Source organism: Morus notabilis, unplaced genomic scaffold (assembly GCF_000414095.1).
Source record: "Morus notabilis unplaced genomic scaffold, ASM41409v2 Scaffold39, whole genome shotgun sequence".
In the NCBI taxonomy this organism is placed as follows: domain Eukaryota; kingdom Viridiplantae; phylum Streptophyta; class Magnoliopsida; order Rosales; family Moraceae; genus Morus; species Morus notabilis.
The window spans coordinates 73,089-86,616 of record NW_010366566.1 but is presented as its reverse complement, the minus strand read 5'-3'; the positions used below and the strand labels follow the sequence as shown (position 1 = coordinate 86,616).

Here is a 13,528-nt window from a genome sequence, read left to right as displayed (position 1 = left end):
ATTTGTATTTAGATAGTATTTTAATAAAAACTCAATGCTGATGAAAAATTTTAATAGGATATATGGGTCTAGTTTTATTCGTCTTTTCATTGTTAACGCATAGAAAAAAAAATCATCTCAATCAGAATTAAAACGAAAAAGTTATATCATTTTTAAGAATAGAAAAAATATTGTTCATTAACTTGAGTTCGAGTTCTGAACTCGAGTTGAAGGGGAACTTGAACTTGAATTTTAGTTCCAAACTCGAGTTCAAACTCAAGTTCAAACTTAAAAGAACATGAATTCAAATAAAGTTATAACTCGAGTTACATTTTTTTGAATTTTTCACTCAAAAACCACTCTGCCAAACAAGGCCTGAGACTTCATTTCACTTGTTGGGTATGTTTATTTTCATAACTCAAGTCATATTCCTATAATATTTTTTCTAATAAAAATTTAATTTTAATTTTTTTATTATAATATTTTTTTTTCACACAGTTAAAATCATAACTCAAATTATGAAAAAAAAACAAACTTTTTAAATTTAAAAAAAAAACTTTAATAGAAGTCTTGTCTTGTCTTTTTTTTATTTCATTCTATATTCTTCAAATAATATTCTGTCATGCCAATAAAAATAAAACTTCTCTGGTGCAGTAGGACACATTTCTAGTTACAGTTAGATTTAAAATCTTGTGGTGTGTAATTGAGAACAAAATTGGTATGGCAACTTTAAGATCTCATTTATCTTATCAATTTAAATTTTTAATTTTTAATTTTTATAATTAAAATTTTTTTAAAAATATTACATTTAATTTTTTTTTGTTACAATTAAAATTTTTTTAAAAAATAATACATTTTAACTCAAATTCACGAAGTAAACCATACCTAAATGTTTAGTCCACCTAAACAGTTGTTTTCAGGTGTAAAAATGGCTGAATATATATATATATATTTAAAAAACAAGTTGAATAATTTAAAAAAAAAAAACGGTCTCTTTTCTTCCAGGTTTTTTGAGCCTTTTCTTTTTTGCCTTTGCCCTTTCCCCATGATATTTGCCCTTTCCCCGACGCCGGCAACTCTCCGGCAAACGCGCATGCATCACCTCTGCCATCTCCACCTTATTCAGGAGATTTAGATGGTTCTTCATTTGTTTATTTTTTGTCCATTTTCAGAAAAAATTTTGCTGGGCTTGTGATATGCTTTTGTTATCGTCTTTTCAGGTTTAAAAGAGTGTCCTCTTTCAAAGCATTTCCTTACTAAAATACCTATCAGGGAGCGGTGCTTTTATTTATTTATTGATTTGGGTTCTCTCTCTTTGGTCTCTTGCTCACTTCATGTTTCTTCTCGATCGCCTCTCGGTAGTGATGGGGTTTTCTTTATGGGTGTTAATCGGTTTTCTTTTTTGTGGGTGTTAATGAGTTTTCACTGACCTTCATAGATTTCTAGTTAATATTCAGAAAAGGGGCACCAAAAAAAAAAAAAAAAAAAAAAAAGAGGAAGACCACTGGCCCATGCATAAATCCATCCATGGACCCCAAGATCCATTCTCGAAAAAGAGAAAATCATCTTTGAATAAAAGTAAAATCGACGTGATCAAGTTGAATTTTCTTTTTTTTAAAAAAAACTTCTCTCTGTTTTTCTTTTTTATCTCTAAGCCGACCGGGAATTTATTTAACGCTGGAGAAGAAAATAAAAGAATGGAGGAGAGAAAAAGAAGAAGAAAGAGAACGGGAGAGATTAAGGTCGGTTGATTTAAGTTTTTTATTTGAGTTTTGACGTGTTTTTATACGATAATTAAATATAATTATTTTTAAAAAAAATTTAGTCTAATAAAATTTAAATTAATAAAATGATCCTGACTTAAAATAGAAAATTTGTTTTAAAACAAAAAAAATAAAAAAAGAGAGAATTTAGTGAGATGTTTTTTATAGTGGGCCCCACGTAATTGATGAGCCTTAAAGATAATAATGGGTCCTACAAAAGTCAAAATCAGCTGCTATGTAGCTTTATCCTCTGTCAAAATCAATTTTTACATGTCCTGCGGTAGTATCAAAACGGGAAGCGTACGAGAGAAGTTCTCGTTTTTTGGAGTTCAGGTCTCGTTCACTTCATCAATTTGAGTTTTTAATTTTAAATTTTTATAGTAAAAATTTTTTAAAAAATATCACATCTAATTTTTTCTGCTACAGTGAAAAGCTCTTATAAAATATCACATCTCTGCTCGAATTAAAAACTCGAATCCGCGAAGTGAACGAGACCTAAATTTAAGTTTTTACAGTAAAATTTTTTTAAAAAATATCACATCTAATTTTTTTCTACTACAGTAAAAAATTATCAAAAAATGTCACATTTTAGCTTGAATTGAAAACTCGAATCTACGAATTGAACAAGACATTATATATTATGTAAATTTTCTATCAATTAAAAAATTATAAATATTTATAAATGTTTAATTAAGCGTGCGTTGGGTTGGAATTAGGGTTTGAGTCTTTGGGTCCTAATTCAAAATCAATCTCCCCTAATTCAGCCCATCTTGAATCATTCTGCACAGTGCACAAACAGTAATTTGAGTAATGACTCTCACCTTCCTCACGCTCAGTCTTGACTATTCTGCTAGAGAATCTACAGCCTTCCTCATCCTTTCGTTCTTCTCGTGCTCCTTCAGAGAATCTGTTCAATATTTCTCTGTTTTTCCCTTCTCTTCGAATTTTTCACGCTTATGTTCCCTCACATGCTCGCATATTAACCAGGTAAAGAACCCACATCTCGGTGGAATCCTTTTATCTGGGTTGATGCCTAGTCCTTCGAGTAGGTTGCCCATGAACAATCGACGGAAGCATCACATTCGGTAAAAATTTAGCCAGTACTACGCAATTTCTCACCCTTACCGGAGAGAAAACATAAGCGAACGAAAAAATTTCAAAACACCTTCGTCTGCCTTTGGTTTTCTGCCGGCGGTGTCGTTCATCTCTTCCTCTTGTTCAAACTCTGTAACGGTATGTGATCCTCACTTTATTCACATTTTTGTTTAAAGATCCGTAGATGCTTAGGATATTGTTTTGCATGGTTGGTCTTTTGAATGGGTTCATCTCGGCGGATGTACTCGAGATGTACTCAAATAATAGGGATTCAAACAAAGCCTTTTTGTGTTATTAGTTGCAGTTGTATTTCAATTTTTTTTGCTCTGACTCTTTACAGTTGATACACAAGTTTCTATAAACTTGTAGTTTTGAGAATTGGAAATTAAATTTGTAACAATACCAGAAGTTGAATCAAAGTTCTGTTTTTTCCTTTGTCCAGTTATGAAAATATGTACAAGAAACACAGATTAGATCCAATAGAATCAAGCCAAATTAGATAGCATCATACACAGAGATCAGCATGAAGTAATGTGTAAGTGGGGGTAAAGGGTGGGACAGGGAATGCGGATGCTGGGGCTGTAAGTTGATTTAAAAGACATAGCTATATGCCATGTTCCTCCTTGTTAGACTTCGTTCACAAGAAAAGGTCCATCTTCTTTCCCTTTCTATGACAAAGAATCCAAACAACTACAACCACAAGAGGCAAAAACTGATTATAAAGTTTTCCTGTCTTCATTTCTAGTTGCTTGCTTTCCCTTTCCTCTTTATCTTTTCCTCCTTTCATGAACCCATATTCCCTTATACTGGAGCCAAATTCTGTGAATGGAACAAATAAAAAGATTCAACTTAAAAAATGACATCTTAGAAATGACATTAGGCCATGAAATGTAGAACATATTTGAGAATATTAACCCATAAACAAGTGTAGTACTAGACCAAAGGTGTAAATTTTGCCTGCCATCATAATTTTTATGGCATCTGTCATTTTTAACCGGTATATCAGTAAAAACACTAGGGATATTTTCTCCTCCAAATTTAACTGCTTGAGTTTTTCAAAAGTTACTTTTAGTACTAGCCTCTCATGATTTTGAAACTCTGCAAGTTGAGGGTTAGAAAAATCTGTAGTAGACATATACCAGCCAAGATTTCACCTCCCTGTCCGGTGGTTCTTTTATATTGACATCTTAATCTGATGCATATATACATTCATACACACACACACACACATATATATGTACACACACTGGCAGCTGCTATGTAGCTTTATCCTCTGGCAATATATGTTACACCTTGAGGCGGTGCACGGCTCAGTCTGAAAGCCAATAAGAGTAGAGTCAAAATCAATTTTCACATGTCCTAACGTAGTATCCAAAGGGAAAGTGTCCGAGAGAAGTTCTTTAAATATATTACCTCTTCTTTTCACTGATTCGAGTTTAGAATTTAAGTTTTACTACAGTAAAAAGCTCAGTCACGTCTAACTTTTTTACTGCAGTAAAAAATTCTCACACAACATCACATCTCAACTCGAATTAAAAACTCGAATTAACGAACTGAACGGATCCAAATGTAAATTTTCTATCAGTTAAAAAATTATAAATATTTTACTGACGTAATATGATTTTATTACGGATACATTATGTCCAATCCCTCGTTCTAATGATTTATACTACTAGTGAGTACTTTCAATAGAAAAAGGTTGTTTTGAATGATCTTTTTATATTCAAAATAAAAATTGATTGGCATGTTGAAAATAAATAAATAAGGACTTGTTTTTTTAGTGAAAAACTTAGGACCCGTTTAGTTCGCTGATTCGAGTTGAGATGTGATTTTATGTGAGAGCTTTTTACTGTAGCAAAAAAGTTAGATGTAATTGTTTGTGAGAGTTTTTTACTGTAGCAAAATTTAAATTCTAAACTCGAATCAACGAAATGAACGGGGCCTTAAAAAAAAGCAATTCGAATTACAACTTTATTCGAGTTTATGTTCTTTTAAGTTTGAACTTGAGTTTAAACTCGAGTTCAAACTCAAGTTTGGGACTAAAATTCGAGTTCAAGTTTTCCTTTCAACTCGAGTTCAGAAACTCGAACTCAAATTAATGAACAGTGTTTTTTCTATTCTTAAAAATGCTATAACTTTTTCGTTTTAATTCTGATTGAGATGATTTTTTTTCTATGCGTTGACAACAAAAAGATGAATAAAACCCCACCCATATACCCTATTAAAATTTTCCATCAGTATTGAGTTTTTATTAAAATACTATCTAAATACAAATTCAAGTTTTGACTCACTCAAACACAAACTCAAAAAGATTCTTATCTCAAACCATAACTCAAATGTACACAACCAAACACAAACTCAAGTTATAACTTCAACTCAAATTATAACTCAAATTCAACTCAAGAATTATACTTAAGTTAAACTCCAAAAGAACAAGCCCTAAATAAATGTTAACGATAAAATGATTTGGGCTTAGGCTTAAATACCTAGTGGAGTTTTGACGGCTCTTGCGGATGGAGAGCAGCTGTTGAATTACTTTTGTGAGTTTTTTGAGTCAATATTTGGGACCAATTTGCGATAACCTGACTGGCGGGTTCCCGATGACCGTTGGTTATAATATGATAAGTTATGATTTATAATTTAACTGTTTATCATTTATTAGTTTATAACCTATAATATGACAGATTATATTGACGCCAGTCATAATCGATCAAGTTATAATCTATAACCTAATAGATTACGACGATCGCCAATCATCAGTGTCGGCCATAGTCTATGAAGTTATAATCGATAACTTGACAAATTACGCCAGCTGCCGACCTTCGATCACCAACGTCTGTCATAGTATGATAGGTTATGATTCATAGACGGCTAGTTTATGCTTCATAACTTGACAATTTATGCTTTATAATCTATCAATTTATGAGATTATGATCCATAACTTGCCAATTTGTGATCCATAAACTGTCAGATTATGCTTCATAACCTGCCAAATTATAAAGCATAATCTACTACATTATGTTGTTTTTTTAATAAGTATCACTAGATTTCTAGCAATAATAATCAAATTAAAAAATTAAAACACAAAAGAAATATTCAAGAGTTTCAAAATTTTTCAAGAATCCATCGATTTCATCTAGTGAATTAAAAGCTAAAATATTGAATCAGTAGTAGTAGTTATGAATATTCTTAAAACCACCATTAACTTCCTTATAACTTGCAGACCATGTAAAGGTCTTTAATTGATATATTCATCAAAACTCTCGATATTTTCATCATTTGGATTTTCATCTTAGAAAGTCAAAGTTGGCACAAAAAATTAAAAATCTTTACTTGGTTACTTCCGCAAAGATCTTCATTGGCCAAACCCAAATCAAAATCTCTTTCATTCTCAGCAATATGTTATTTTCCTATCAATTTTGAGAGTTTTGATTTACAGTGTTCCCTGTAACAAAACAATAACAAAAAAAAAAATAATATATCGTGTTTTTGATAGAGATGATAACATGAAACATCAAAAGCTTTCAATATTTTCCCATCTGAAAATGATATAGCATAATAGATCCTTTTATCATGTTATTCAAACATATATAGAATATTTCCTAAGCTAAAGAGACATTCCATGCTCAAGCAAATCTATAGTTTTTCCCCTTTACCTCTAAAAAGGAGTTTTCATGCTCTCCTTTTTCTATTTTGTATTGTAAGGTAATGAATACATTTACAGATTAATGATGTCGTTCACAGCCAACAGAGTAAAATTGTAATATAAGCGAAGTAAAATCTAATTAAAGAGAATTACCTTGACAATCAGAAGGCATCCCTTTAGACTAATGACAACTCGGATGCCCTAAGCTTCAACAACGTTAGATTATCTTTTGATTTTTATATAACTGATAGCTGAAAAGAATTGGAAGAGGCCATATAGTTAAAATTGAATCAACTGTAGGCGAAGCAAAAACATCCCCACAAATAGCTGCTATAGCATCCCTTCCCCCCACAAATCCGGCATGTGCAGGCTCATGTCCACTTCCACCCCTGCATTGTCACAACATATTATATTACATTTTATGGAGCACATATAATATGTAATAACAAATTCCTCGAATTTTCATTATGAGTGCTACAATGGCAAAAACAGATTTGATTAAAAAGCCAAATAAAAATATATATAACAAACTATACAGAGAAAAAGAAAAATACTAAAATCAAAATAAAAAATAATAATAATAATAACAATAAAACCAACCTAGCTAGAATGGAGGTCGCGTTGAAGAGGGCCGGAGGCCGAAAACATCGTTGAAATCGGCTGATCTGGAGAAAAAAGGGAAGAAGCTCGTTTGATTTTGAGAGATGATATAAGCTAAGACGCTTGTGGCGGCGTTGGTGCCGTGCTATGACGCAACAAAAGAGGCGTCATGAGGCCGCGATCTGCAAGGTCATAAGAGATCGGAGAATAGGAGGAGAAGATCGGAGTTTCTGGTGTCGCAACACCTCCCTCAATGACTATAACTTCCAATCGTGACAGAAAATTAGAGGTGTGACTTCGACAAGTTTCAAATTGCGACAGTCATAATTTAAGTTGCGGTTCAAACTAGCGTTTGTCAAAAATTATTGAGCTTTTCACTATTCAATTTTTTAAGAAAATTTTAAGTATATTTAGTTCGCTGATTCGAGTTAAGATGTAACTTTATATGAGAATTTTTTACTATAATAAAAAAATTAAATATAACTATTTTTTTAAATTTTTTATTATAAAAAAATTTAAATTTTAAATTTAAAATGGTGAAATGAATAGAATACTTGCGTGGCTAGGAGCATCTTTGCAAGATTATGCTCAAGTGGTTCTAGGCAGCCAGGAATATAGGTGTATTTTTGTCATAACTTTTGACCTTTTTCTTCTGACTCCTCGGCTTTCTAATGGACAATACCGAGTTGCCGTACAAGGTTCTTGGCCATTTTGATTACCAATAAATACTGTTAGTGGACCAACTAATTTCTCTGGTTGACTTGTTATTCCAATTGGTCAATGCTTAGTTGCTAATCTATTAGAAAACCTTTTTCCCACTCATTTATTTTAACCAAGTTCTCATTTATTGAGACAAATTTCCTATAAATAATGTCAGGACACCAATTCTATCTTAATTTTTTATACTAACTGATATGCCACATGAGTTATTATTTTTATATCAAATGATAATAGATTACATCTATTAATTAAAAAATAATAACTCAGTGCCATGTAAATTGAAACACGAAAATTGAGATTTAAGTGAGTATCTCTAAAATTACTCATTACGCAATCAAAGTCACCTTCTTTGAGCAAAATAAAACAGAATAGGATTTGGTAAAAGTTCAATGTGTCAAATGTTGCAACTTATTCCATAAGAGTAACAACATCTCACAATTAGAGCACACACCCAAATTGTCTATTTCCTTTCAGCTTCAATATTAAAACGTATTTCCTATTTTTTTGGTGTTAATAAAATTACTATATAGATTAATGAGTAAACACAAATTATCTAAAATCTAAAATATATAAAAAAAGAGAAATTAAATTTAGATAATTTTTTGAAACATGACCCTTTTAATTAATTTTAAGTTAATGATTTTAGATATTAAAACCTTTTCGAATTATAATATTTTCCTCTTGGGATTTTACGTTTTTTAATAGTTTTGGATATTTGATACAATTTCTAAGAAATTAATCATGAACCAGCAATTAGAAAGGCAAGAGTATTTTTTTTTTATTCCAAAACACAATTTCAAGCTATTTAGATAGTCATGTTTTTTTTTTTTTTAAATTGCATGATACTATATTAATATTAGCAAAACATAGCTTTATGAGAGCGTTTTAAATTTAGAGAGTTTTTTTGTAGGTACAGAAAAAATGAATTTAATAATTTTATATTTTTAACTGTTAGATTTATATTAAAAATTATTCATTATGTATATTTTTTTAATTTAATATTATTTTAATAAAATTTAACAGTTAAAAAATTAATTTTATTAATAAGACGGTCATGAAAGATAATTAGTTAGTTGAATGAAGACGGTTAGTTATGAGGACAACAAAGACAAAATAGACAAGAAAGAAAAAAAGAAAAAAGAATATGGGAAACGATGGGCTGCTCATAAAGAAAAGCATGGCGCGATTTTCGATAGAAATTCTGGAGCAAAACGAAGGCGTGTGAGTTTCGTCCTCTTCCTCTTTCGCCTCCGTTTTTCTCCCAATCCCATCAAATCCAAAACGAATATTCGTCCCATAAATTAATTTTTTTTTTTGGTTCCCTTCCTCCATCGAAGCCCAGAAGAAAGTTCGCGTATTTTTACTGGGTTTCTGCTATTACACCAACAAAATTCTGTGTACTTACTGGAATTTCCCTTCAACTCAGTCGGTCGATTCCAATTTTCCGTGTTTTCGTTGCGTTTCTTGAATCTGAGATTTTGTTTTCTTTTATGCCAATGATTTTTTTTTTTTTTTTGTCCCAATTAAAACAAATTTTTTTTTTTTTTTTTTTTTTTTTTTTTTCATTTTCTTTTTGCTTCTTAATCTTCCATGGAAAGCTATGAGCTTTTTGTCTGCATGGTTTGTATGATGTATCCTCTTGCTGGCTGTTGAATAATGAAAATGTCTGCCTAATTCACCTCTATATTTGTTGCCCTTTTGTTCTCGCATGTTTCTTTTGTCTCATTTTGTCCTTCTCACTGTCTTATAGTTCTCAATGTTGGAATAGTTCATTGATTTATTGCTTGGAATAGTTCTATACGGATCACAATGTTGGAACTTCCAAGAAATGTTGTGAACTACCTTTCTGGTTAATATTGGAAACATGGTTCTTGTCTTTCCGTAGCCTAGAGTGATTATTTAATTTCCTTTTCCTTGATTTTGCTGTCACACAGAGGCATTGCAAATGACAACTTGCATACACGCCGGAGGTGGCAAGCTTCGTTACCGATTGATTGACTGCAAGGGGCAGGTACAAGGTTGTCGAAAAATTTCCTCGCTCTCCAGCGTGACATCTTACAGATGCTCACAGAAGGAGCTTTCATGGTACTTGATAAATATCTTGATCCTGGAAATCACATTTACTCCCATAATTGCCAAGCATTCTCCTTCATTGTACTGTATGTCAACGCGATATTTTCTCTCGCTCTTTCTTGTATAATTATCCAGGTCATGTGGGGTTTCCAAGTTCTTGAACATCCAGAGATGTAGTTTTTCCCAATCTCCAATTGGTGAGAATTGGAGGATCATCAGAACTGTTACATCGTCGTGCTTGAGAGATGGCTCCACAAAGTACTTTGATTTTGCTGTCATTGGCAGTGGGGTTGCCGGTCTTCGCTATGCCCTTGAAGTTGCAAAGCATGGATCTGTTGCTGTGATCACTAAGGCCGAGCCTCATGAGAGCAACACAAACTATGCTCAAGGCGGTGTTAGTGCCGTGCTGTGTCCTTCAGATTCTGTGGAGAGTCACATGCATGACACCATTGTAGCAGGGGCTCATCTATGTGACGAGGACACTGTTAGAGTATGTTAGAAACCTAATAATTTATTTTATGAAGGCATTTAGTGTAAATATGATACCTGCTAAAAAGTATCACCGTAGGAAATGTCACGGTCATGGGCTTTGCGTGATGGTTCTTTCCAAGTTTCTTACCTCCTGCAACTGTTTTATAAAGGGATTGTTGCTGTAAACTATCCTTGCAATCGTTCATGTAACTGAAAGTGACAAAATGTTTCTGTAGATAAGTGTGTTATGTAGATAGAATTGCATGTAATTGTGACTTAGTTTATCATTTTGCTGTTTCTCACGTTTCAGTTGTGCTCACCAGGTTGTCTGTACAGAAGGGCCTGATAGAATTAAGGAGTTGATTGCTATGGGCGCATCATTTGATCACGGAGAGGATGGAAACTTGCATCTAGCAAGGGAAGGAGGACACTCTCATAGAAGAATTGTTCATGCCGCTGATATGACTGGAAGGGAGATCGAGAGGGCTTTGCTGGCAGCAGTTCACAAGGATCCTAATATCTTTGTATTTGAACATCATTTCGCCATTGATTTGCTAACCTGTCAGGTTTGTTTTTCTGCAGGTTCTATTTATGAAAAAAACGATGCGTGTTTAATATTCTCCTTTATGGGTGGCTTTTTTTGCCATATTTTGTTTGTTTGTTTGCTATATGCGTTTTTTCACCTGACTGTAAGACATTTTCAACGTATAATAAAGAAATGAGAACTTTCGGATATTTCTTGTGTGATTTTGACATTGTAAAGACTGATTGTCCAAGAAATGTGAATGCTTTACAGCTATATGCTAACGTATAAAAGTATCTCATTGGCATTGTAGGATGGCTCTGATACAGTTTGTCTCGGTGTTGACACTTTGAATACTGAAACGCTGGAGGTAAAAGAACTGTCCTAGCTATACTGCGCAAATGCAGAAGAAACTCCTGGTCTTGAATGTTGAAACTATTCCTCTTTCCTACTTGCAGGTGACAAGATTTATTTCAAAGGTGACTTTACTTGCATCAGGTGGTGCTGGACATATGTATCCTTCAACTACAAATCCAAAGGTACTAGAAACTCTCCCCCCCCCAAATTGCTACTTTTTTCATCCTGGAAATCATGATGGTTAAATCTAAGTGCTCTTAGATTGTTCTTGATATATTTTGACAGGTAGCCACTGGAGATGGAATGGCCATGGCCCATCGAGCTCAAGCTGTGATTTCAAACATGGAGTAAGTAAATACTAACCAGAGATTTTCAGAAACATTGTCAGCTTGGAAATTACTTTGTAATAGTTGTTTTATCAAGTAAATGAATATTAGTGCGATATTGTTGAAATTGATGACTATCCAAGACAACCCAGGGGAGCTCAAGAAATGTGGGATATAATTAGTGCTTGTTATTGTTGCATTAATGTGGTGCCATAAGTCCTTTTGATTGAACTTACACTACAGGACATCTTGTGTACTCAAACTATTTCTCAATCCCTGGAGGTTTGAGTTGGAACATAATTCTAGCTTGCTTGTGGCAGATTTGTGCAGTTTCATCCAACAGCCTTGGCTGATGAAGGTCTTCCAGTCAAACTAAGCAAGACACGAGAAAACGCGTTTCTCGTCACTGAAGCTGTCAGGGGAGATGGAGGCATCCTTTACAATCTCGCCATGGAAAGATTTATGCCCCTGTATGATGAGAGAGCAGAGCTTGCTCCTAGGGATGTGGTGGCAAGAAGCATAGATGACCAGCTTAAAAAGCGTAATGAGAAGTATGTGCTACTTGATATAAGTCACAGGCCCAGGGAAAAAGTTCTCTCACACTTCCCCACCATAGCGGCAGAGTGTCTCCGACATGGATTGGACATAACCCGCCAGCCAATACCAGTTGTTCCTGCAGCTCATTACATGTGTGGGGGAGTTCGTGCTGGGCTGCAAGGAGAGACGAATGTACGCGGTTTATATGTGGCAGGTGAAGTTGCATGTACAGGTTTGCATGGTGCAAACCGACTTGCTAGTAACTCATTGCTTGAAGCGCTGGTTTTTGCAAGAAGGGCTGTTCAGCCCTCAATCGAACATATGAAGAGCTCTGCTCTTGACTTCAGTGCTTCAAATTGGTGGCCAAGACCAGTTGTGCCTAGGTCACTTGGGAGCAATACCGCGGACAAAATTTTGATGTTGACATGGGAAGTGAGGAAAGAAATGCAAGCGGTAATGCGGAAGTATGTTGGCATCGTTCGGTCCACCATTAGGCTCAAAACTGCAGAGAGGAAGATTGGTGAGTTGGAGGCTAAGTGGGAGGAGTACTTGTTTCAACACGGATGGGAGCCAACGATGGTGGGGCTCGAGGCTTGTGAAATGAGGAACCTGTTTTGTTGCGCAAAGCTTGTTGTAAGCAGTGCACTTGCTAGGCAAGAAAGCCGCGGGCTTCACTACACAAGTGATTTTCCTCATTTGGAGGAAAGTAAGAGGCTGCCAACAATAATCTTCCCGTCTTCGCCTGTACAGAGTACATGGAGTTCAAGACAGCTACACAAGCAGCCCATATGTTAGGGAGTGCAACCTCTTCAAGATTCTGTTTTCATTGAATCCTCATAATACTTGAAACTTATAGGATACTCATGATTATATTTGAGATTTACCATTGAAAGTTTTTACTTAAAGAAAGGAAATTTCTTCTTCAGAATAATATGGGAATATGGTGTCCCAATTCATTTTTGGATATTTGCAAAGGTAACAACCATTTCAACTGTAAATTACATACATTAACTACAAGCAGCATCAGCATTTTCTCTTACTCATTTTTTCTTTTTCTTTTTTTTTTTTTTTTTTTTTTTTTTTTTTTTTTTTGTCCTTGATTGACGTGAATGGGGTTATGATTTATAGGCTGAAATCAAAATTCAGGTTCAGTCTCTATGCTGAGAAATTAGTCAGAATTTCTGCTGCTCTTGTTGTCCTCATCATTTTTTTTTTTTTTTTTTCAGTTGAACACTCCACAATGCTGAAAGTTGTGGTCTCATATCCATCAAGGTGCCTCTAATTACCCTTTGGTTGTTAGCAAACGATTGGTAAAAATTGGGGTTAATAAAATGTAATTTTAATTAGCGGACCCTATCCTTAGAATAATTAAAAAAAAAAAAAAGTAACTTAGTGTCAACTTTTATCTATGAAATTCAGGATGTCGGTGGAGAAATCT

The 13,528-nt window shown here is 33.8% G+C and overlaps 1 protein-coding gene across 2 annotated transcripts; it reads left to right on the top strand.

Annotated features, from left to right (window-relative positions):
* Positions 1-8,955: 8,955 nt before the first annotated feature.
* Positions 8,956-13,095, top strand: LOC21403401 (L-aspartate oxidase, chloroplastic). 2 transcript variants are annotated; one of them, XM_024173718.1, is made up of 8 exons: positions 8,956-9,024; positions 9,738-9,888; positions 10,012-10,366; positions 10,671-10,913; positions 11,184-11,240; positions 11,329-11,409; positions 11,513-11,574; positions 11,874-13,095. In XM_024173718.1, exons 2-8 carry the CDS (start codon positions 9,749-9,751, stop codon positions 12,883-12,885), a joined length of 1,950 nt encoding a protein of 649 aa, XP_024029486.1. In that variant the 5' UTR covers positions 8,956-9,024; positions 9,738-9,748; the 3' UTR covers positions 12,886-13,095. The 2 variants fall into 2 exon arrangements, with proteins under 2 accessions (XP_024029486.1, XP_024029485.1); XM_024173717.1 differs by having other exon boundaries at positions 8,959-9,200.
* The last annotated feature ends 433 nt before the right edge of the window (positions 13,096-13,528 follow it).